The 24319-nt window shown below is 56.6% G+C and overlaps 1 protein-coding gene across 1 annotated transcript in view; it reads right to left on the bottom strand.

Annotated features, from left to right (window-relative positions):
* Positions 1 to 4591: 4591 nt before the first annotated feature.
* LOC118623635 (protein Daple-like) overlaps positions 4592 to 24319 on the bottom strand; it is a 128220-nt gene continuing 108492 nt past the window's right edge. The window contains 9 exon segments of the mRNA XM_036251432.1: positions 4592 to 7027; positions 9830 to 10116; positions 10777 to 10845; positions 11368 to 11436; positions 12323 to 12490; positions 17297 to 17535; positions 18827 to 18916; positions 20813 to 20958; positions 22220 to 22383. Of these exon segments, the coding sequence (XP_036107325.1) occupies positions 6029 to 7027; positions 9830 to 10116; positions 10777 to 10845; positions 11368 to 11436; positions 12323 to 12490; positions 17297 to 17535; positions 18827 to 18916; positions 20813 to 20958; positions 22220 to 22383 (2231 nt within the window). The 3' untranslated portion in view covers positions 4592 to 6028.

Genomic DNA, 24319 nt, shown 5'->3' with positions numbered 1-24319 from the left:
TGAACTGTGTGCTGAGCATCTTGAGTTGAGGTGACGTTGGGACATCCGATGGTCTGCATGTAGGGACAGAGGTGATGGGATGAGGAACACAGAGGCTTGGGGGGGGTGAACTGTGTGCTGAGCATCTTGAGTTGAGGTGACGTTGGGACATCCGATGGTCTGCATGTAGGGACAGAGGTGATGGGATGAGGAACACAGAGGCTTGGGGGGGGGGTGAACTGTGTGCTGAGCATCTTGAGTTGAGGTGACGTTGGGACATCCGATGGTCTGCATGTAGGGACAGAGGTGATGGGATGAGGAACACAGAGGCTTGGGGGGGGGTGAACTGTGTGCTGAGCATCTTGAGTTGAGGTGACGTTGGGACATCTGATGGTCTGCATGTAGGGACAGAGGTGATGGGATGAGGAACACAGAGGCTTGGGGGGGGGTGAACTGTGTGCTGAGCATCTTGAGTTGAGGTGACGTTGGGACATCCGATGGTCTGCATGTAGGGACAGAGGTGATGGGATGAGGAACACAGAGGCTTGGGGGGGGGTGAACTGTGTGCTGAGATCTTGAGGTGACGTTGGGACATCCGATGGTCTGCATGTAGGGACAGAGGTGATGGGATGAGGAACACAGAGGCTTGGGGGGGGGGTGAACTGTGTGCTGAGCATCTTGAGGTGACGTTGGGACATCCGATGGTCTGCATGTAGGGACAGAGGTGATGGGATGAGGAACACAGAGGCTTGGGGGGGGTGAACTGTGTGCTGAGCATCTTGAGTTGAGGTGACGTTGGGACATCCGATGGTCTGCATGTAGGGACAGAGGTGATGGGATGAGGAACACAGAGGCTTGGGGGGGGGGTGAACTGTGTGCTGAGCATCTTGAGTTGAGGTGACGTTGGGACATCCGATGGTCTGCATGTAGGGACAGAGGTGATGGGATGAGGAACACAGAGGCTTGGGGGGGGGGGTGAACTGTGTGCTGAGCATCTTGAGTTGAGGTGACGTTGGGACATCCGATGGTCTGCATGTAGGGACAGAGGTGATGGGATGAGGAACACAGAGGCTTGGGGGGGGGTGAACTGTGTGCTGAGATCTTGAGGTGACGTTGGGACATCCGATGGTCTGCATGTAGGGACAGAGGTGATGGGATGAGGAACACAGAGGCTTGGGGGGGGGTGAACTGTGTGCTGAGCATCTTGAGGTGACGTTGGGACATCCGATGGTCTGCATGTAGGGACAGAGGTGATGGGATGAGGAACACAGAGGCTTGGGGGGGGTGAACTGTGTGCTGAGCATCTTGAGTTGAGGTGACGTTGGGACATCCGATGGTCTGCATGTAGGGACAGAGGTGATGGGATGAGGAACACAGAGGCTTGGGGGGGGGTGAACTGTGTGCTGAGCATCTTGAGTTGAGGTGACGTTGGGACATCCGATGGTCTGCATGTAGGGACAGAGGTGATGGGATGAGGAACACAGAGGCTTGGGGGGGGGTGAACTGTGTGCTGAGCATCTTGAGTTGAGGTGACGTTGGGACATCCGATGGTCTGCATGTAGGGACAGAGGTGATGGGATGAGGAACACAGAGGCTTGGGGGGGGGGGGTGAACTGTGTGCTGAGCATCTTGAGTTGAGGTGACGTTGGGACATCCGATGGTCTGCATGTAGGGACAGAGGTGATGGGATGAGGAACACAGAGGCTTGGGGGGGGGTGAACTGTGTGCTGAGCATCTTGAGTTGAGGTGACGTTGGGACATCCGATGGTCTGCATGTAGGGACAGAGGTGATGGGATGAGGAACACAGAGGCTTGGGGGGGGTGAACTGTGTGCTGAGATCTTGAGGTGACGTTGGGACATCCGATGGTCTGCATGTAGGGACAGAGGTGATGGGATGAGGAACACAGAGGCTTGGGGGGGGGTGAACTGTGTGCTGAGCATCTTGAGGTGACGTTGGGACATCCGATGGTCTGCATGTAGGGACAGAGGTGATGGGATGAGGAACACAGAGGCTTGGGGGGGGTGAACTGTGTGCTGAGCATCTTGAGTTGAGGTGACGTTGGGACATCCGATGGTCTGCATGTAGGGACAGAGGTGATGGGATGAGGAACACAGAGGCTTGGGGGGGGGGTGAACTGTGTGCTGAGCATCTTGAGTTGAGGTGACGTTGGGACATCCGATGGTCTGCATGTAGGGACAGAGGTGATGGGATGAGGAACACAGAGGCTTGGGGGGGGGTGAACTGTGTGCTGAGCATCTTGAGTTGAGGTGACGTTGGGACATCCGATGGTCTGCATGTAGGGACAGAGGTGATGGGATGAGGAACACAGAGGCTTGGGGGGGGGGTGAACTGTGTGCTGAGATCTTGAGGTGACGTTGGGACATCCGATGGTCTGCATGTAGGGACAGAGGTGATGGGATGAGGAACACAGAGGCTTGGGGGGGGTGAACTGTGTGCTGAGCATCTTGAGGTGACGTTGGGACATCCGATGGTCTGCATGTAGGGACAGAGGTGATGGGATGAGGAACACAGAGGCTTGGGGGGGGTGAACTGTGTGCTGAGCATCTTGAGTTGAGGTGACGTTGGGACATCCGATGGTCTGCATGTAGGGACAGAGGTGATGGGATGAGGAACACAGAGGCTTGGGGGGGGGGTGAACTGTGTGCTGAGATCTTGAGGTGACGTTGGGACATCCGAGCTTCCTGGACCTGGAATGGAGGTTCCCAGGAGAGGCTGGAGCTAGAGGTGTTTGCAGCCTTCCGGGAAGATGGTAATTAAAGCTGTGGACGTGTATGAGTTGTCTGGGCAGGAGGAGGGGGTGACAGAGGGTTGGGTACACCCCAGGTGAACCACATAGGGAACCTGGACCGCAAAGGGATGGGTGGACCTGGTGTGGGGGGGAGGGGAATGTTCACAAAGGAAGGTCACCTGGGGTGAACGCCCGAGAGGTGCCACGAGGGCTGAGAAGTCATGAGGCTGGTGGACCAGCTGACAAGCCCCTGCCAAGGCCCAGGGTCAGGGGTGTGTGTGACCTAGAACCGGGGACAGTTAGCTAAGGGGGGGGGGCAGATTCCAGGCACACTGTGGAGAGAGGCGGGGTCAAGCCTGCATCAAGGCTTTGGCTTCTGTGATTGACAGCTGGGGTCTGGATCCAGCAGGGAGCCCAGCGGTGACAGGGAGTCGGGGAAGCCTGCAGACAGGCAGGGGGCTAACAGGCAGCTGCCGTCAGGCCTGCAGCTCAGGAGAGGTCAGCGCCGCAGGGGGGAGCAGGGGGGGTCAGCCCTGAAGAGGGGCGGGGGACGTGCCTCGAAGGGGGAGCCTGGGAGTTGGCACAGGAGACTTTCAGGGGGTTTGTGGAAGGAATGGGTGAAAGACGGAGGAACGGGCGAGTTCGAGCACAGGAGAGCTGTCAAAGGGGAGAGAATCACGTGACAGAGTTCTGCGAGCTCCTGGGACCGACCGGCAGGTGTCAGGTCCTGCCAACGCCTGGGGACGAAGCCTGGGTACAGCTGCCGGTCAGCTCAAAGCACCGGGGCGCAGGCCCTGCCGAGTGGCGGCCATGGCGGCGGCAGGCCCCTGGGGAAGGAGTGGAAAGGAGGCAAGAGGAGACTCACAGAAGGGCTTCGGTGAGGGAGGAAGGGGACAGGAAGCTGCTGCTGGACAGACAGCCACTAGAGGACTGGGCAGCTGGAGATATTTACATCCTCCCCCGCCCTCTCCTTTAAGCATCTGGTCTGAGGCCTCCAAGGCCTAGGCTGCGGGTGTGGCCTTCCTCGGGGAGCAGCCTGGCAAACACCCAAGGGCCACTCTACGCTGAGCTCCGGCGGTGGTGTAATTCCCTATCAGCATGGATTCAACTGCATGGACTTAAAATAAACGCAAGTCTGTGAAGAGCTGTTGCATGGTAAACAGGAAAACCTCGCTTTCACTTTCTCTGGCCTCCTGCCGAGGGTGCTGTGGGTTCCAAGAGCCTGGGGGCTGGCGCGGGGAGCCCGACGCCCCAAAAATGCCGCCAGTGACGAGCCGTAAGGAAAACTAGGACTCAGTTCACCTCCAACTCATTTTATTACAGTTCCACCCTGTGTTCCAGAACCAGTCTATTTAACACACCCCAAAGCCCTCCTGAAATCCACTGTGTCAACCTTCCATTTCTTTCTCGGCATAGTAACTCCAAAGGAACCATCTCTGCAACACCAAGGTCACCAGGTGCAGCGCATCCCGGGAAGAGCACCTTCACTAGACAGGAAACAAACGGTCAGGCGCTGGCCACGCCCAGAGGAGCAGGTGAGCCGCCCCATGGGAGAGGATGACCCCACGGAACGTGAATAGGGGGTCCCTCAGAGCACAGTGCACGTGAGTGTGTGCACATACACACGGTGTCCTCACGCATGGACACATCCTTAGCAATGATAACTCGGTTTTCTCTCCTGTTTAGGTTTGAAACAATGGGTGAAGCCAGACTAAGACTTGAACAAAGCTTCATGAATCCGCTAGACTTTGTTATGGGGACACATGAGATAAAGTCTAGGGTACAAAACCAGCAACAGCCCACAAAGGGGGGCCGCTACCGGACGAGAACGCGCGCAAACCCCGAAGCGATTCTTGACGTTTGCTGTTGGTTGCTTCACTGCACCCCCCCTGCGTCATTGACCCTGGAGACGTGGGCCGGGGTCTGAGCCTGGGAAAGAAGTCAGGACACGTGACCAGGAAGTACGAGAAGGTGGGATCTCAGAGCACAGACAGGCCTCTTGGGACTCTCCGTGGGCACCTCGCAACTCCCACATGGGAGAGAGGGCAGACGGGTCCACAGCTCGGAGAGCCCCCTTCTCTCCCTTCTGGTCACGTGTCCTGACTCCTTCCCACCGCGGAGGCCCCTACCCCGTGTCCAAGGTCAATGACGCACAGGGAGGTGTATTGTGAAGTAACGAACAGCAAACATCAAAAATCGCTAACTGTGCGTTCTCTTTCAATAGCTGCCCTTAATTTTTTGATAGTTGCCGGGTTTGTACCGTAAACTTCCCCTTATGTATCCCCATAAAAAAGTCTAGTCGATAAATTTCCTTTGTTCAGAGCTTAGTCTGACTTCACCCATTATAACACATCAGTTAAACCTGAAAAGGAGAATTAAACTATTAAATGTGTCTACATTTTTCTAGGACACCCTGAATACGTAATATATTAAAATAAATTTTGTTTCTATTTCAAGAAGTTATTGAGGAATAATAAGTCAACATCTCATCCGCAATGGGGGACCCTGGGGTGCTGCAGCCACATTACAAATCAGGGGTCCCCTCCCTCTCGCACACGCTCCCCTCCGTCCAGGATGCTCGCTGGCAGGGGGGCTGGGCAGGGCTTCTCTCTGCCCTTCTCCCAGGCCTGGCAGATCCAGGGTTTGTAGAAAAGGGGCCAGGAAGCCAGGTCCTGTGTGGCCCCAGGAGCCAGCTGCAGGCGAGGCAATGGCCTGAGGCCACCTGCCTGGGAGGTCACCTTGCCCTGGGGTGAAGGGAAGTACACGAGACCCCAGACTGGCTCAGCACACTCTGGTTAACGGTGAGCGAGACTGGAGGGTCCACCCAGACCCTCAAGATCTGTGTAGTGTGGCTGGTCCGGCATCTCCTAGGCTCAATGGCTTCTGGGAGAGGGAGGCGTTTCCAGCCCCACGAGGGCGGAGCCCTGTGAGCGTGTGAGCATCAGCCACGCACACTCGCACACGCCGTCGTGGAGGCCAACCCGGTGCGGACGCGTGTTCTCAGGGCACCCCGGAGCGTCTGCCCTGGGCAGTCAGATCTGTCCTGGGTGATGAGCACCCCCGGCCAAAGCGCATGTGTGCAAAGCTTCCCGGTGCTGGAGCTGCAGATTCTCGGCACACACCGGGGGGGCCTGTGGGCTGGGCACGTGTTTCCTTACAGAACAAATGGAAGAAATGCAGGGGAGCCCCGCCCCTCATTCTAGAACCGCTCCCAACTCCACAGGCAGCCCCGAGGGGGCATCGTCCTCAGAAGGCGCGTCAGTAGTGTAAGGTTCGGAGCTGCCGGTCCAGGCGACGGTCACACACAGCCATACTCGTACCACACAGTCTGCTGGTCCCCACCCGGCTCTGGGGACACGGGCGTGCTCTTTGAGCTGTCCCCAGGACTGGAGTCCTCAGGAGCCCGGCGGGCGTGGGGAGCCACGTCTGGAGACCTGCCAGGGCTCTTGGCAGGGCAGCCCTCTCGGTGGCCCTGTCCTGGGACCCTGTCCCCCTGTGAGAGGCTGTGCCCCACCCGGCCAGGGGCAACGGTGGCCGCTTCCCCTGAGTGTTGGGGGGTCTGGGGCTTGGTCCTGGCGGCTGGGGCTGCAGCAGGCGCGAGGTGCTGGAGCTGGGAGCTGCCGCCCCCTTCCAGGGCCGGGGCCGGGGCCGGGGCGGGCTGCTGCAGGGGGGCTCTCTCCTCCTTTGGGGGAGCCAGTGAGAAGCGCCTCATGTCCAGTGGCCGGCTTCGGGGCCCTGGGCCCTGACAGGAGCCACCAAGCTTTCCCACGAGGGGGGTCCTCTCCTGGGCCAGGCTGTGGGAGCTGGGGGGTGTGGAGCTTTGCAGGGGGTGGGTTTCTCTGCCCCCCGAGTTCTCGGAATGCCCAGGGTTCTGAGGAGACTCCTGTCTGAAGGCCTCCGGCCTGCTGGCCCGCAGCAGGTGGGCGGAGGCCAGGCTGAAGGCGCGGGTCAGGGCCGCAGCCCCGCTGGCAGGGACATGGGCCGTGGGGGCCGCCGGCGCCTGCCGGGTCTGCCCCGAGAGGGTCTGGGGGGACAGGGCCTGCCTCAGGGGGGCACTGGGAGCGGCTGCGGCCTCAGCAGGCCTGAAGTTGGGCTTCGCGTACTGCCCGGGCGCCAGCAGCTTCCCCTCGGAGGTGCTCACAGCCAGCTTGAAGGCGGGGGCCACAGAGTGGACGGGCACCCGGGCCCCTTCCTTCCTGGCGGGTGGTCCCGGCTGGCCTCCGGGGGTCGGGGTGGGCAGATCGCTGGCCTTCCTGAAGTAGTCGCTCAGCAGGTCATCCCGGCAACGGGGAGCGTCCTGCAGAGAAGGGAGGTGGGAGTGAGGGCCAGGAGGGTCCTCGGAGAGCCCTCTGCCTCCCAGGACACCCCTGGGCAGCCACATGGCCAGGACTAGAGCTTCGCTCCTGCTCGGCCTTCTCATGGCCAGTGTCACCCCCACCACACACACTGCCCTTGGTCAGGGTGGCGGGGCCGGGGCAACACACAATCAGGGAGAACCGCCAGCCGTCACTCAGGCAGCCCCCTAACTTCCCCAGGAGGGGCACAGACCCAGGGGGAAGGGCTTTCCACAAACCCATCCACGGGAAGGCCGGGGCTGGAGCTGCCCACAGCCTGGTCCAGTATGTGCCTCAACCCACCAGCGGAGCGGGGCTGAGCCGGGCCGGGCGGACCGGCCTCGTCCCTCTCAGCACCGGCTCAGACGCCTCGAGAGGGCTCTGCCTCAGGCCACCAGGAGGGACCAGGCCAGCAGCTCCTGAAAAGCCAGACCGACCGCACCCCAAGTCCTCGCTGCCACCAAGACGTTTCTCTGGACCTGGGAAAGGGGTGGCGGGCCCCCGAGGGGACTCAAGGGTGCCCAGGGGACGGCCACCCGGCCCAGCAGCTGTGCCCGGGCTAGGCATCCCCCCGGAGGAGCCAGTCTCCTCTCCCCCCGTGCTGGGGTGGGCAGAGCCGCCGGAGGCCAGGGTCTGACCCTGCTCTGGGAACTGCGGCCTCTGCCGGCAGCGCCCGCCTGGAGGAGCCAGGTGGAGGTGTCTCGAGCTGACAGACACCGCCCAGGGAAGGGAGGAGCTCCTGGGAGGATGAGCGGCAGGGGTCACCCGCGGAGGGAGCAGACCCCGGCCAGCGGACCGTGGCAGGGAGCAGCGGCCCAGGGGCCATCTGCACCTGCCAACGCTCCGGGCCCCGGAGACACGTCGGCTGTTTCCACGTCAGTCAGAGTCACAGGTCCCGGGCGTTGGCAGTGAGACCTGTGCTCGTGCACACAGCAGGCCCCGCTATCAATGCTCCCCCGCCAGCCCTGGGCTAGAAACCCAGGTGTCACTGCAACAGCCGAACAAACCCCAAACTCGTTCAGTTCTCCAAGCAACCTCGCAAGGTTCTGTTACCACAACCTCGAACAGGCTGAGCAACTGCGGTTTAGAGCTAAGCAGGCCCCACATCTGGAGAAGGCAGACGGGATCTGAACCCACGGCTGTCTGCTCTGCAGCTGTCTTCCACATCACTGGGCTCTTCTCTACTTTTCCACCCCTCTGACACCATCTTCACGAGCCCCCTCTCTGGCCACCCCGACGGCCACTGTGACATCCCCCCAGCATGAACACGGAGGGAGTGGGGGCGTGGGGGGCACCGCGGTGACTTCCACTTCTCCAGGCTGCTCAGGCGAGGGGAGTCAGGTGAGTGGGGTGAACACGCTGGGAAGATGCGGGGAGGTGGGGGTGGTTCTCAGGAGTGGAGCATCAGCTTCCACAACAAACTTCTGCAGTGAGATTATTTTGGTCTCATTTAGGCTGAAAAGGACAAGGCACCATCTGGGAAGGTGGAAGTATGCAGATTCTCCGGACCCGACCTCAGAGCTCCTGAGTCAGGACCCCGGGGCCCAGCCGGTGTCCAGCAGCCCCGGGGAGCGTGATGCAGGCCAGAGCTCAGGCCGAGCATCAGACCGGGACCCTGGAGGAGGGCAGGGCTTCCGTTTGTCTCGGGTCCCGGCACAGAGTGCTTTGTGGACGGAAACGGGAGTGACGGGGAGGCAGAGACCGTGTTGTGTATTTCCTTCCAGGGCCAACCACGGACGAGGCACCTGGCAAGTATGTGACAGAACTCGCTGACGAACTGGTTTACTTTGTTATTTTGAGAGCAGGCATCACGCGTGCTGCCTAACACACAGCACCTCTCAATAGCCACGTACTGAATAAATACTTTGTATTCTCTCTGCCTCTGGGCTCTACTGACACAGTTCACAGAATTTACCGTGTGGCTAGAGAAAGTTCAACTGTGTATGTTTAAGGGGAATGAGAATCACCGGAGCACTAAAAATCCTTCAAAGGTCTCAATGTGAGACAGCGTCCTCCACCGGTGCAATGACGACAGCTCACTAGGGACCTCGGACAGACTGTGTAAAGGTGCACATGCAGCTCACAAAGCTAAACTGGGACCTGGAGGGTTTCCTAACAGGCCTGACGTTCAGGGCTCAGAGCTGCAGGACACAGCTCAGCAAACTCGAGCTGCCGGCCAACTCCCACTGGCCACTCGGTTCTGTATGGCCTGTGAGCTCGTGAAAACGATGAAATGAAATCCCAGCACCCATAAGTCCAGTGTTGCTGGAGCACAGCTGTGCCCGTGCACCGGCAGACGGCCTGTCTGCCCCCAGCCCACGCGGCAGAGTTGGGCAGTTCCAACAGAGACGGTACGGCCTGAGGTTCTTCCTAGCTGGCCCCTTCCAGGACACCTGCCAACCTGCTGGTGAAGACCCAGAGCCGCCGCAGACCTAGTGGGAGACCCCAACTCTGCAAGTGGGTGCTGGCCACACCTCCAGAGAAGCTCCAGGGTTGGGCACACACCACTACCGTCCATGTTGGCAACACACTTCACAGATGGAGGAAACAGCCTCCCGGGTCTGGGCCGATGCAGCACATGGTGGTTTTCTGGCTAGTGGGTACACTCCCCCATCCAAGCCAGCTCTGCAGCTAGACTGCACCAGCCCCAGCCCCAGCCCCAGCCCCAGCCCCAGCCCCCTCTGTGACTTTACTGGCAAGGTCTCTGCCTCTGGCCCAGGTCCATCTGAGACAGTGAGAAAAGAGAGTCCTCTGGGGCCACTCACAGGTGTTGGGGAGTCCCGGTTGCTCTCCTGCAGGAACTCCTCCAAGGTGACCATCTCGCTGCTCAGGGAGGCGCAGGGCTGTACACCGGCCTGTGGCTGGGCCACACCCCTCTTCTGGATGTCCTCCTGGAGGAGCGGCCCGTTCCGGGGTGGCGGGTACTCGTGGCGGCCGAGGGCAGGGCGTCCTAGGGTGTTGGCATCCCGAGGAAGAGCGCCCGTGTCCCTACTGGGGATCAAGTCTTCACTGCTGAAGCTGTCGGACCTGGGGTGGAGCTGGTCCGAGGAGCCTGGGGTCAGGGTGAGGTGACACAGAGGAACACACATCAGTCTCCGACTCGCTCGCCTGCCTCCAGGGGGTTCTGCGCTGCCTCTGGCTCCCTGAGCGGAGGGAACCCTGCCCGGGAACCCAGCACACTCCTCCCGGGCTGGCACTTGGGATGTCAAGGACATGCTGGAATTCTTTAGAATCTCACACTGGCACTTAAAAACAAAATCACGGGATCAAAGTGGAACGGTTCTATTAGAGCTTAAAGCATCAGTAGCTGTAAGGTACCACCCTGGCTAGCTCCGGGGACAGGGCAGACACCACATTCTGCACCATCACACAATCTATAACCTTGTAAAGGACTCCGATCATACACTGTGTCCTCTGGCCACTGTAAACCGGAACCACTGGTACCGCCCCCACCCTGGAGCTGAAGGAACTCATAATCAGAGGACGGGCGGCTCGGCCGGGTGCCCAGAGCGGGTCAGGGGAGGAGCAGGGATTTGAACCCAAACCTGTTAAAGCTCCCAGGCCTGAGCTTGAGGCTGCAAGAGGAGGCCCTGTGAATGCAAATGCAAACGTTTCTAGGAACCTTGCTGATTGCGTTTTAAATTATACAGATGACAAAGCCCAGAGCCGCAGATCTGAGTCCACTGGAAAGGCACAGAAGGAGACGACTTACCCTTCAGGTTAAGGGGTGAGCTATCACTGGACGCGTTCCGACTGCTCCCTAAGCTTCCTGGCCGGGACACTGAAAGGAAATGATAGCATTTTACCTAAAGTGCCGATGACCAAGCACAGCCCAAACCGAACCATCCAATCGGAAAGTAGTTACGAAACAAAGGGATTCTGCCCAAGTTCGGGGAATGGCTTCAGGAAGGACAGACTCCGGACTCTCTAGACTCTCCCCCGGAGGATCTACTCTGGGCAACTAAAATCCAGGTGAGGAAGTGAGACCTGCCTGCAATCAATGCTCTCCACATGGGTCCTCAAAGTAAGGGGTCAGAGCACCCAGGAGCAGGACACTTGATAGGCAGTGACTTCCCCATCACTGGAGGTGTGTAAGCAGATGCTGCATGCTCAGGCCCCCAGGGAGGGCAGGCAAGGAGTGCTAAGGAACTGTGAGTCCCCCATTCCCCCTTCAACATAACAACTCCACTTTCACCTCTTGTGTGCTGGGCGTCCACAGAGGACTTCGCTTGAAGGGAAAGTACCGTTGACGAAAGCAGGTCTGAGGACCCAGGCTGAAGGGCACAATGCACGGACCACTCACCGTGCTGCCTGTGGCTGGTGAACTCGAGCTCCAGGGATGGCTCACAGAGGCCGTCGTCCGAATTATAGCCTACGGAGAAAAGGAGGCCGGTGAGTCAGGGGACCTGGAACACCCACGGGGAAGCCTGGGCCTTTCGCCAGATGGCCACTTCTGACTCTTGCCAAGCACCTGAGCTGTGGTAGTGTCCAGCTCCTGGAGGACGGAAGGACATGTGAGCTGTGCCCTTCAGGTGGCCGGAGGGAGGAAAAGGAAAGAATCCAGCCCCTGAGGAAGGATGCTGGCTTCCCTAGGGACTGAACCCTGTACCAGCAACTGCCAGCCAGAAACAGTCCGGAGTCCACTGCGCTGCGGAGCCTGGGAGCCGGGCAGACTCCTGACGGCCCACAGCCCCTGGGCAGGTCTGCCTCCGGCACACGGCACCGTTCCCTTCACATCCAGCGGCGAGACGCCGCCTGTGCAGGGTCTGGCCAGGAGCGCAGAAGGGTGACGGGCTGCCCTGCGTCACTCAACTCATCTTCTCCCAGGGGTGTGGCTCTTTTGTAAACAGGGGGACCAGGTCCTGAAGCTGAGCCAGGCTCTTGCCCTCCACTCAGTCAACCAACCTCCACATCCAAGACCCTGCCAAGTCTGCCCCCTGGAGAATAAACCGCCAACGTTGCCTATTTTAGCCCAAACTCCAGTTCGCCTCCGTTGCGGAGCTACTAGTTGCCACCAATCCCTGCGCAGCGGTGGTGGGCTCCAGGCCTTTCCCACCGGCGGCCTGGGACCGGCCCCAAAGTCACCCAGCTGTGGCAGAGCTGGGGTCTGAACCTGTCTGTGATGCCAAAGCCTGTCCCAGCGCGGCCACCGTGCTACCACCTCTCAGTTCGCGACCCCTCCTGCCTGCGAGCCAGAGCCTTTGAGAAGGACCCGGCCCGGTGCTCTTCCCTCTCCGTTCTGGGGGCCTGTGACTCACCTTTGCTGCGGCCTCCTGGGTGCCGGGACGTGGGGGTGGAGCTGGATGAACAGGTCCGGGAGCCCAGCTCTGACGGCCAGGCCTTCGTGGCTGGGTCAACAGAGACATCCCTGTGGTCAAGGCTGCCCCTGTGTGGGGATCCTCGCTTCGGTTTTAGGTCCCCAGGGCCTGGGACAGAGAAAGACATTGAGAAATGGGGCTGCAGAACCCCGTGCCAAGGTGGGGCTGCCACGCCGAGGCCTAGAAGCAGAGGCCGCAGGGCACACGGACCACAGGGACAGAAGCTGGGCTGCGCGCCTCCCGGGCTGGGGTCTGCACAGCTGGGAGAAAGCAAAGGACAGACTCAAGAGGCTCAACAAAATGTCAGGAAAAGTCCAACACATGAGCCCCGGGGCACACCTGCTGGGTAACACTATGTGTCATTCAAATCCCTGATTTAGACAGACCCCGCAGACATCTGCTCAGGACCACTGAGCCTGGAGAGAAGGCCCCCAGGTCCAGGTGTGCACCCCACCAACTGGCTTCCTCACTGCAGAGAAGATACTGCCGCCCTCACAGTGATGTGTTTAAGGAGTCCTCGTCTCTGCGTGGTGCACCGACCGCAGGAATGGTTTTCACCTTGAATTTTGTGCTTTTCTGCAATCTCCGAATTTTCTATGGTGAACATATACTCTTGTCAAAGTCAAATAAAATCCTTACTTAAAAAACAAAGACATTGGGAGGTACAGAGCAAAACGACCTTCAACCACTTAGGGGATGGGTTCTCCAAACACAAGTTAACAATTCATGCGGTCGGAGGGCCCGGGGCAGTAGGACAATGATGTTCTGCACAGGACCTCCTCCGGGCAGCCCAAGGTCTGTGGACCCAGAGCCACGCCCTCTGTCGGGATTCAGGCCCCTCCCTGCCCCCTCCCAGGACCTGACCCCCTGCCCCTCAGCCACTCAATGTGTAGACCCACTGTGAAGTTTTTTGTTTTTGTTTTTTCAGGTAGAATGGGAGGAAGAGAGGGAGACAGAGAGAGACACACATTGAGTGGTTGCCACCCACACAACCCCAACAAGGGCCGGGGACAAACTGTAACCAAGGTATGCACCCTTAGCGGGAACTGAATCCTGGACTCTGGTCTGCGAGCCAACGTTTTAACCACTGAGCCAAATCAGTCAGGGCCCCACTGTGAAGTTTTAAGGACCGAAGTCTTACGACTTGAAACCAAGGGAAATTTTGGATTTTGAAAGATAACCTTGATGAGAAGCAAGAGTCAGGTCCGGTGGAATGAATCGGACAGGCGTCCACGGGTGAAGTTAAAATGAGGAGCAGAGGACAGGTGGAGGTCAGCAGCAGCAGCGATGGCAGAGAAACCGCGCGTGCCCTAAGCATGCTGGGAGATGGGCTGGAGGACCAGGGAACCAGAGCAGGTGATGAGACGAAGTCACTGCCGCACCCACTGACCTGAACAGTGTAACTGCTACAGATCTACTTTATGGGACCTTGTTTTATGCTGTACTGTTTTTTTCCATTTATAGTACTGAAAATAATCTTTCCTTTTAAATAAATTCAAGTGGAACCAGTCAGTGAGTCAATGAAGGCACAACAGGTGAGGGATCACAGGTGACAGAGACATGGCAAAAACCATGGCGATGGCCCAGGCTGGCTGCAGAGAAATCCCTGCAGTAGCTGAAGGCCTCTGTGGACGGGCGGCCCCGCCCTGCCGGTGACTGTGGGCCGATGCTCGGTCTGTCCACGCTGGTCTTTCACCAGGATCTCAGAGGTCAGAGAACCCCCACATGGTCATAAAACATCACTCTGAGCCGAACCCTGGCTCAGCAACATCCATCCAACTATTCAAAATGTTGAGTGGAGGAAAAAATTCTTCAAAGCAGAGCACATCTAAAAAAGGCAGTATCTGCAGAAGGCAACCATTTGGTGCAGCAGGAAAAAAGGGGCAGCAGGTTTAAATTTAGCTGCTTAAAAATAAGTTTTAAAAAAACCTCACTTGACAGAGGCTGCACATTTTGAAAGCACAGCGACAGCGGGTGAGCTCTGCGTCACACACGGACATGACATGTAAGCCTGCAGGTGCAAGAGAGAGGGGGCAGCACATGGCCAGGGACTTACTTACTACGGACATCCTGGCCCAAGGACCTGTGTGGATGTCCCGAGGCTCCCCTAAAACTGTGCTGCGCTGTAGGATGGTCCAGAGGGTGTGATAACTGATCTTCTCTTTTGAAATCAGAATCCACGTTGGCTACTTTAAGTTTGGCTTGGAAGTGGGGTCAGGAGGCGGGGTGGTGGTTCAGTATGGGTCGTCTGGCCTTGAGGTACTGTTTTTTTGTTTGAGTTTCAGGAATGAAGGGGGAACAGGATGAAGACATGGACAAAGGAACAGGATCAGCAATCTCCCTTTTCTAAAGAAGGGAGGGGCTCTTTAGCGGAGGACAGGACATCAGGGGATGACCAAAACCGCATGTGTTTAAAGAAAGTCGGGTGGGCCGTTGTAGACTTGTCTTTATCCTTGCTTTTGCTTCTCAAAAGGGGATTCTTTTTTCGTTGAGTTGCTAAATTGTTATCCCCGGGATAACCCAAGAGAGGAAGGGGGAAAAAAAACAACAACAAATAAATGAAATGAGTAATAACAAATGATGCTCCATTAGCTAAGTGTACTTGGGAAACCAGAATCCTGTCCCGCCGGAGAGATGGAAACAGTGCCCAGGGCACAAGCAGAGTCGGGACCTGGTGAGTCCTTCACGCTCTGGCCCATGTGATCCATTTAGCGCCTCCCTGCGCCCAAGGCTTCCTTACCCGGAGGAGACCCTGTGCTGCTCCAGGACCAGGCATCAGACTGTTTCAACCTCAGTGTTTACATTATTACACAAGACTGTTTATCAACTGAGGACCCGGCGTGTTCTATTCGTCCACTTTAATGAGAGGCTCCTTGACAACCCGGCTCACACACAACTCCTGCTCCTGTTCAAAGACCTTGGGAACACTGAAGGCTGTGTTTCTAGACTTTTGTAATGAAACAGTCTACCTGAACATTTCACTGGTAATTCTTGTACATCTAAAGTAACCTCTTCTGGCAGGATGAGTTTGGAAATAATGAAAATACCTCTAGGATACCAAAATACCCTCAACATCAAGAATCAATCCCATGTAGATGCCTACGCACCCTTTACTCCAAAGCTACACTCTATGACCTTCCAATAATAGTTTTATAGGAACAAACAATTGGTCTAAGTGTCTGTACATGTCCTATACATGAACGTAACTGATTTACCCAATTTCTGATTTAGGATTCAAGTCCAGAGCAAAACCTGCCTGATTTGTCTCCACAGCACCACCCGGTGGCCACAGCTCGCACCGCAGGATGAGGGAGGGACGGTCAGCGCTGGTGCCCAGGTGTGCTCAGCACCTGCAGGGACCACAGCAGCTTCCGCTGCAGGCGGTGCTCGCAGGGGGAAGAGCTCAGGCTCCGGACTCTGTCAGACCTGGGTTCGGGTCCAGCTCTAACACTTCTCTCTGGCAAGGGCTTACCCTTCAAGCCTCCCTTTCCCAGCTCTGGACCGGGGGCAGGAGCGGTGCTGTCCTCACGTGGTGGGCGGAACGAAATGAGAGGTGGAGCAGGTCAAGCAGCGCAGGGGGTGCTGCGCCCAGACAGAGCCCCGGTCCCGTGGCTGCTGCCACTCGGTCCCCACCCCTGCTCAGTCGTGGGTCAGCACTGGTCTGCACCTGTCGGCACTTCTTCCTCGGAAAGGTTTGCTAACTCAGGGAGGCTGACTACAGTTCCTGGAGTCAACTTGGACAATAACGCAAGTTGAGGTGATAAACGTCAAAAACTCAAGTAGCCAGGACAACAGCCGAGGCCACAGAGCTCTCTGGATCAAACGCTTCCCAACCAGCTTCCCCACCACCTCCCTGCACGCGAGCGTGTGCCCCGTCCTCTCCTGTACAGACTGAGCGCGCGGGCGCAGACCCCACGCTGTGCGCTGTCACTGTGGCCTCGTGAGGGACACAGGTCCTGAAGCGCATGTCTCCGGGAAGGCCTGTGCGTGTCACACTCAGAAGGCGGCTGCCAGCGCCCGGGTCTCGAGCCAGGCCTGGTCGTCAGAAAGTCCTGGAGTCCCTCATACACGTGACACCTCACAGGGTGCAGGTTTAGCAGGTTTATGAATAAACCATCTATAAAATATTTAAGACTAAATTTGACAATTAAACCATGTTTAAGGCAAGGGCTTTGCTTAATACAATGTAAGAGGCACTTGCTTTGCCCCCAAACCTTAACATCTCTGCAATCGGAATGCAGCCTCACGGTGTCAGTCACCGGGCGAGGAGGCAATTCGCACAACCGATTTACTTTTTCTTTTGATGTGCACACGGTGGTGCAGATGTCTGACAGCCTCTTAGATCCGATGAAATACATACAGCCTATGCAACCAGAAATCCATTTCAGAACCCCTGACAAACCCCAGACGACAGCCCTAAGTGACAAGGCACCCCTGCTGGGGGGACTCAAGGCCAGCTCAGGTTGGGAAAGAAAATTGGACCTGCTTTTCGAAGTGACGAAAAGATCAGCGCCACCAAGGTCTTGCTGAAGGTCCTGCCTGTGTCCAGTGCGTGCTGCGTGCGCTGGGATCTCCTACAGACATGGCAGGACCGAGCTGGACTCTGCGGAGCCTGTGTGGACACTGCTCCGGATGTTCGAGTCCCTGCCACCCTTACATGATGCGGGAGGCTCCTCACGCTAAAGTAACTAAATTATGGGACGAAACTGGGAAGCACTGACGTGGGCGTCGATTTTCTACTTGGCGGTGGACACGCCTCAGGAGGCAGATGTGCGTGTACAGAGCACGCCCCTTCCAGGCGCCTGCACTCGTGTGCACATCCATCCACGCGCTGCCTCCTTGCTCCTGGCCTGTCCCCCAGGGAGACCTGAGATCCTCCCCTCCCTCCCACCTGCAGCCAGGCACCCCTCCTACCTTTTGCCGAGGGTGCGGTGGGGGTGTCCCGCTCTTCTGCCCAGGGGGAGCAGGGTGGGGTGGCCTCGGGGGGCTCCAGCTGCGCCCTAAGAGGCTGAGAAGTGGAGGGCACGGCCTGGTCTGAGGGCTCCAGTGGCCAGGGCGTGCTGTCTGAGGCTGACTTGAGGTGCTCTCTGCCGCCCTCCTTCTTCGGTTTCATGAATTTCACTAAGGCTTTGGCTCCAATCCAGTGGTTTTTCCTAGTTGGAAGAGGAGTTTTAGGGCATAGTCCACCCGCCCTGCCCCCCCAGGTCACTGGTGCCCTAACGCGAGCTGGGATTTCCACCAGCAGCCTGGGAAGATGGCTGTCCATTTGGGGTTCAGAATGATGGTGCTCTTCGCCATCACCTCAGTCATCGTATCTGGGCTCGGGGTGCACAGTCTGCAGTGAGTTCGCACAGACCAGGGACGGGAGAATCCTTCCTCCTGGCAGAAACCCACACTAGTCCCCGGGAAAACAGAACCTCAAATTCAGCTCTCAACTCGACAGTCTGTGCGAAACCCAGGACATGCTGCTCCGCTGATCTAACCTCGGCTTGTCGGCTATTTCCCATCAACGGGCCGTTGTCGAGAAGCCGGGGCCCCGCATTTGTCGCTGGGTTAGTGATGACTGAACTAGGCGGGCAGACTGTGACCGTCCGGGCACTGAGGAGTCTGGGTGAGGGTCGAGGAGGGCAGAGTGGGCCGAGGACGTAAACCGAGTGGACTGAAGGGTAGGTCCTGGGTTGCAGCTGACCGGAAATGGAGGCGTCCTGACCCCCAGCAGCCCCTCGGGTCTGACCCGGCCCTGCCCGAGCAGCTCTGCGCTCACTGTCCCTCCGTGTCCCACCGGCCTCAGCTGTCTGCTGCGGAGGGGGAGGGCCTGAGCCTGTGGTTCTGTGACCAACAGAGAGGCCTCGCCCGACTCGTGGTGACTCGACTTCAAGGCTGGGCTGGGACAGGACAATCTGAAGGGCCTGCACCTGGGGCGCAGGCCTGGGACCAGGGGAAGCCCTGCTGGACGGTGCCAGCCGATCTCAGGGAACAAGCCAGCCCCCAACCGGCTGCTGCTCTCTGGTGAAGGGGACATGTCTGTGAAACCGCCCTGGGGTCCCGTGAACCCGAAGGAATAGGTAAAACGGAAAGGTCCCGTGTTTGAAGACCATGCAGGCTGGCCCAGGTGCCTGACCCGAGCTTCCCTCCCAGAAAGAAACACGGTTTTCCGGGTCCCAAAGTGTTGAGACAAAACCTAACACTCCTGCTTGAGTGGCTCTAAGACCAGACTCCGCCCCTGACCGGCTCCAGGCGCAGACGTGCACCCTCCTCCGAGGACGAGCCTGAGCACGGAGGGCGGGTCTGAGGGATGCTCAGGTCTTCCTGTGCTGGGAGGACCTGCACGCGCCCCACACGGCGGCAGCTCCGCCGCATGCTGGTCACTGCTCCAGAGGGCTCGGCTTTCCTGCCCGAGATAAGCAAGAACTGTTTCAGTTCCTGAAGCCTAGGTCAACTCACTTCTTCGGAGCAGGATCATATAACTTGTACTGTTCCATTATTTTTTCCTCCAGTTTCTCCTTATGTCTTTGTAAGGCATTTAATTTATCTCTGCAAACAAAGGAGAAAGAAAATCCCATCAGGTGTTAAATAAAACACACAAATATACTCATCAGCCAGCCTGGGACCTGGCCCAGAGGGGCTGGTATTTTTCTGGGATTCAGACAAAACTATGCTCATGGCCATCACGATGGCCGACTTGGGATATGTGGATGGAAGCATCCGACGTGGGTCCAGGAACCCTACCGCCTCGAGGAGCCCGGGAAACACCTAGGATCGGCTGTACGACATCTCAGGGGAGCAAACCCCAAACCATCTGAAAACCGAAGCTCAGAAACCCAATTGCTCTCTGGACGGGTCAGTTCAGGATGCTGGGCACTGTGGGCAGACATAGGGGGAGGCTAGCTCCTGTGGGTACAGAGGGACAACACTGTTAGTGGTGGGGAGCTCTGCCCTCAGGGAGTTAGATGGGCATCAAGGTTATGAAAGTCAGTTTAGTAAATCAGACCTTTGACCACAACCCATTCCAAAGCAGGTTTCCGATAACACTTCCGTGAAAGCAAACGCAAAGCCTTTTGGGGGCCAGACAGAGGAGATGGAGCAAAGGGGCCTGGGAAGACGAGAGGGAGTGGTGGGGACTGCGGTGCGGCTGGGCACAGGTGCAGGTGGACTGACTGTGGGACCTGCAGACCCAGTGCTGCCCTCGATGGGGTGGAGCTTCTGATTGTTTCTTCAAAGGCTCCAGAAACCCAGGTTGTAAATCAACATCTCTGGGTTTCTACAGGGTGGAAAGCAGTTGCCATTTTCAAAAACACAGACAGGACCAAAGGGACACCACTTGAACTTGGGCTGGGGGAGAGTCTGGCCTTCGTGAGGCAGACAGCACGCTTTTGTTTGGTCTTGTCCTGGAGAGGTGCACGCGGGGTACCTACACTGTGCTGCCCGCTGGGCCCCGGCTCCTGTCTGTTCCTGCCTCAACTGCAGGAACCCCTGGTTTCCTTGCTGACACAGATGGGGAGGCGGCTAGCCCGTGGGGAAGGGACGTGGAGGTGAAGCATGGGGTGGTCTGGGTGCAGGGAAGGTGCGGGGAGCTCCAGGAGGGGGCGCTGGAGGAAGCAAGGCTCAGCCCTGGAAGGCTTCTGAGCCCTGGGCTGGCCAATGAGTCGATTCACTGGAAGGTGAGAGTTTAAGGGGTGCTGGTCTACGGGGCCTAGGGAGCTGCCAGGAATGAGGTCCGGAGGAAGACCCCAGGTGAGGAAACTGTGGTTTGGAAGACAAGCAATCGGAGATGTACTGTGGGCCCAGGGTGGTCTTCCCCGTCCGTGCTGTGCTGGTGGGACGGTCCTTCCTGTGATCAGGAGTGGGCCTTCTCCCCATCCGTGTCCGCAGCAGAACTCTCCCAACCACGCTTCCTTCTACGCCTCCACAGAGCTCCCCCACATCTGTCTGTGTGCACCTAGGTCTGCTCACATCCCCTCACCCTACAGGTCCTGGTGAGCAGGTCACTGGTTCTCTGCACCTTGCAGGGCCTATGCCACCGCCAGGACAGAGGAACTATCAGCAGAGGGAGGACAACCTCAGTGTGTCAACAACACGCACTGTCCAGCCCATTCAGGAAAAACAGACTCAGATAGAAAAGGGCTCAGCCTTCAACTTAATTCTTCCTCTTGCCAATGTCATATTTTTTTAAGTCAAGTTAATTCCAAAAGTGGATTAAGAAGCATTTGGCAGTGAGCAGTGTCCTCGAAAAGCAATCAAAAGCCAATTGTCCAACTTACAGAAATCTAGAACTTTCCAGGGAAAAGGATAGAAAGATAAGCTGGTATGACAGTCTGTCCCCTTGCCCTGGGGACACCAATGTGCCCAGGGATTACCGAGATGACACAGTCTGGGCCTGGAGCTGGACGCCGGGGCCCCGTCAGGCGCCAGGCAGCCCACACCACTTACATGTACTGCTTCTGCTCAGCGTGGTACTGCTCCTTGCTCTCCATGCTCTGCTCTAGAAGAGCCTGGTTCTGCTGGTTCAACAGATTGACCTGGCCCAGGAGGTGATGATTTTCTTCTTCCAAGTTCTCCTTGAGACCAGAAAGCAGCTAAAAGACAGATCAACAACGTCTCAAACACCGTGGGGCCCTGTGTGTCCCCTGCTGTGAATCTACTTCTAAATGAAGAAAAAGGCCTCGTGCACAAAGATGGTCTCGGTGTCATCCACACCAGTCAGAAGGACCAAGGCCGATGGCACGGGGACAGCGGAGCCTCTGCACTGCACCGTCCAATCCAGCAGCCACGAGCCACGTGTGGCCGCTGAGCACTGAGAAGGCAGCCGGCGGCTAACACGCACCACACGTGCAAAATATACACCAGATTCTGAGCACTTTGATAGCAATTTAAAAATGATGTAAAATACCTCATTAGTAGGCTTTCGGGGTTGCCTGTGATATTTTAGATATAACAGATAGAAAATATGTCATTAATATTAACCCCACCCATTCCCTTTTACTTTTCAATGTGGATACTAGAAAATTTAGTATCCCATGGGGTGGCCTGCATTGTATTTCTATTGGACATCGCTGCTCTGGAGACGGTTGGACAGTGTCTCTGGAAAGAGCCAGATGGTAAATATTTCAGGCTTTCCAGGCTAGGCGGTGGTCTCTCTTACAACTATTCAGCCCTGTTGGTACAGCAGGAAAGTAGACAGAGAAAAATGTACATGGTGGGTGTGGCTGTGTTAAACACACAAACAAAACTTTACTCGTGGACAGTGACAAATTTTATATCATTTTTACTCACCACCAAATATGGTTTCTCTTTAGATGTTTCCCAGCCATTAACACCTCTCAAAGCTATTCTTGCTTCACAGATCTATAAAAATGGGTGGGCCTAAATGTGAATTCTGGGCTGGGCTTGGCCAACTCCTGCTCTAGAATGTCACATGGTTGGTGCAGCAGGGAGGTCTCAAGCTTTGGCTTCAGACAAACTGGGTTCCAACCCCCTACTTAAGATGGATGAGGCTGGGAACCCCCACTCACATGGTTACTATAAGAAGTAAAAGAGATGACACAGGGAAGCACAGAGCAAGGTGCCCAGCTGAGAGGATGGAAATGAAACAAGACTAGGCTGTTCCCATGCACCGCCCAACCCTGCAAAAAGCACAGGTCAGAGGAAAGGTGATTCTTAGCACATCCCTACCAGCCATGGTGTTCATCCCCTTCGAATGCCTCTGGCTTCCCCTTGGGCTCTGTGTGACCTTCACACACAGTCTTTGAGCACTGATACCAATCAGGACCCATTAGAACCTGACTGAGCCCAGGGTACACTGCCCGGAGTCCTGAGGCCGACCGCCCCAGATCTCACCTCGCAGATGAAATCCAAGCTCTGGTACTGCTCCTTCATCTGGTTGATATGGGCCTGCTGGTGGCTTAGCTCCAGCTGCAAGCTATTCAGTGAGGTTTCCAGACACTGGATGTGGGTGTGCAGCCCCTCGTGCTCCCCCTTCAGCTGCTGGTACAAAACTGACCCTGGGGGTGGAGAGCCACAGGGCCAAGGCTCAGGGGCCCTGCCAGGCTCTGTCCCAGCTGTGCACCTTCCTAACCTCCCACCCTCTCTGGGCCTCCGTTTTTCTTTCTTTTTAAAAAGTTTTTTTTTCTTTATTGGTTTGAGAGAGAGAAGAAGGGAGAGGGAGAGAGGGATAGAAACATCGATGAGAGAGAACATCGACTGGCCGCCTCCTGCACGCCCCCCACTGGGGATCGGGCCCACAACCTGGGCATGCGCCCTGAGAGAGAATTGAACTGGCGACACTCAGCCACTGAGCCACACTGGCCAGGCAGGCCTCTGTTTTTCTCATTTGTAAATGAGGGCTTGAACAAAATCAGCAGTTTTCAAAGTGTCTATTGGGCTTCTATGAGGTTAGCCCTGGTGCCCACTTTGGTCTGGGGAGACAGAACAGGAAGGCTCGAACACCGCGTCAACAGACTCACTGTTAAAATCTCATGCATGAGGTTTTGGCATATCAGCCTGTTTGGGAAAAAAGGGTTCCATTAAAATACTTTAAAAAGACATGGAATCAGAACATTTTTGCTGTAAAACTTTCTGTTTAGCCCGGCCAGTATGGTTTAGTGGTTGAGTGCTGACCCATGCACCAAGAGGTCACTGGTTCGATTCCAGGTCAGGGCACAAGCCCAGGGTGTGGGCCCGATCCCCAGTGGGGGGTGTGAAGAAGGCAGCCAATCAGTGTTCTCTCTCATCGATCTTTCTCTCTCCTTCTCCCTTCCTCTTTCTCTAAAATCAATAAAGAAAAATATTTTTTTTAAAAACTCTGTCTATGCCCAGCTCTTCTCCCCAATTCCAAGCCTCCTTCTAACTTCAACTCCTGCGGTAAATGAAACATGAGATGTTGTGCTTTATGTAAACCCACTGACATCACCATCATCATCGTATTACCCAACTGGGTTTCCTGGGGCAAGATTTCTAGCAGAAAGCTCACATTCCCTGAGGCTCACGGACTCAACATGAACACAGATGTGTCTAGTTTGATCCGCACAGGTTTTCTAGAAAAATTAAGTCATTTATCAACACTTACAAATTTTAAAGTCTCACATCCAAGTTGAGGTGTCCAGCTTCTTGGAAGAAAAACCATAAATAAAACAGGACGTAGCAGTCGGGGCCTGCTCCCTAGCTGGCAACGCTAAGTAGCAGGTTCGATCCCCGGTCTGATGGGGGTCGTGCAGGAAGCAACTAATCGATGCGTCTCTCTACATTGATGTTTCTCTCTCCCTCCTTCCCTCCCTCCCCTACTCCCACTGTATCTAAAAATCAATGGGAAATTGTAGTAACAAAATGAAACAAAAGAAAAACAAGATTGAGGGCACGAAGCAGGCTTTCTGGTCATGCTTCTGGGTTGAAACAAGACCTGGACTCACACTCTGTGCCACCAACCCGGAGCCCTGGCTGAACAAGAGATTTAATCTCAGCCCGTTTCCTCGTCTCTCAATGACGTTCTGTCCAGTCACTGCGAGCACTGGGCAGTGTGCAAGGACACTGTTCCCAACGCTTCCTGGGTCACAAAGAGCCTTGTGCAATATCCTTAGAGCCAACAGCACCGTAACTCGTGCCGGAATGAACCTCATCTACCACATGTACATTCCCATGAGGCCCAGTACAGCCTTGACCTTGGGGACACTAGAGAGCACTCAGCACTCCATTTGGGGCCATTTCACAAAGCAAATCACCACCAAAAAGCACCCAAGGAGAAAAGCTTTGAAGCAAGGCAGGAGGCACAGCTGAGTTCCCCTCGGCTGCCAACGTGCGCAGCAGGAGTCCAGGATCTCGCGCTCTGGGCGCATCCGCGAAGGACCACGGGGACCGATTTGGGGGTCACAAGTGTATTCAGAGGGCAGGTGAACTCACAAAGAGGGCATGCAGGAGTGATGAGGATGACTGTCTTCTTCATGG

Source organism: Molossus molossus, unplaced genomic scaffold, assembly GCF_014108415.1.
Source record: "Molossus molossus isolate mMolMol1 unplaced genomic scaffold, mMolMol1.p scaffold_m16_p_1, whole genome shotgun sequence".
Classification (NCBI taxonomy): domain Eukaryota; kingdom Metazoa; phylum Chordata; class Mammalia; order Chiroptera; family Molossidae; genus Molossus; species Molossus molossus.
Note: the sequence above shows the minus strand (reverse complement) of the source record. Positions and strands in the feature narration are given on the sequence as shown.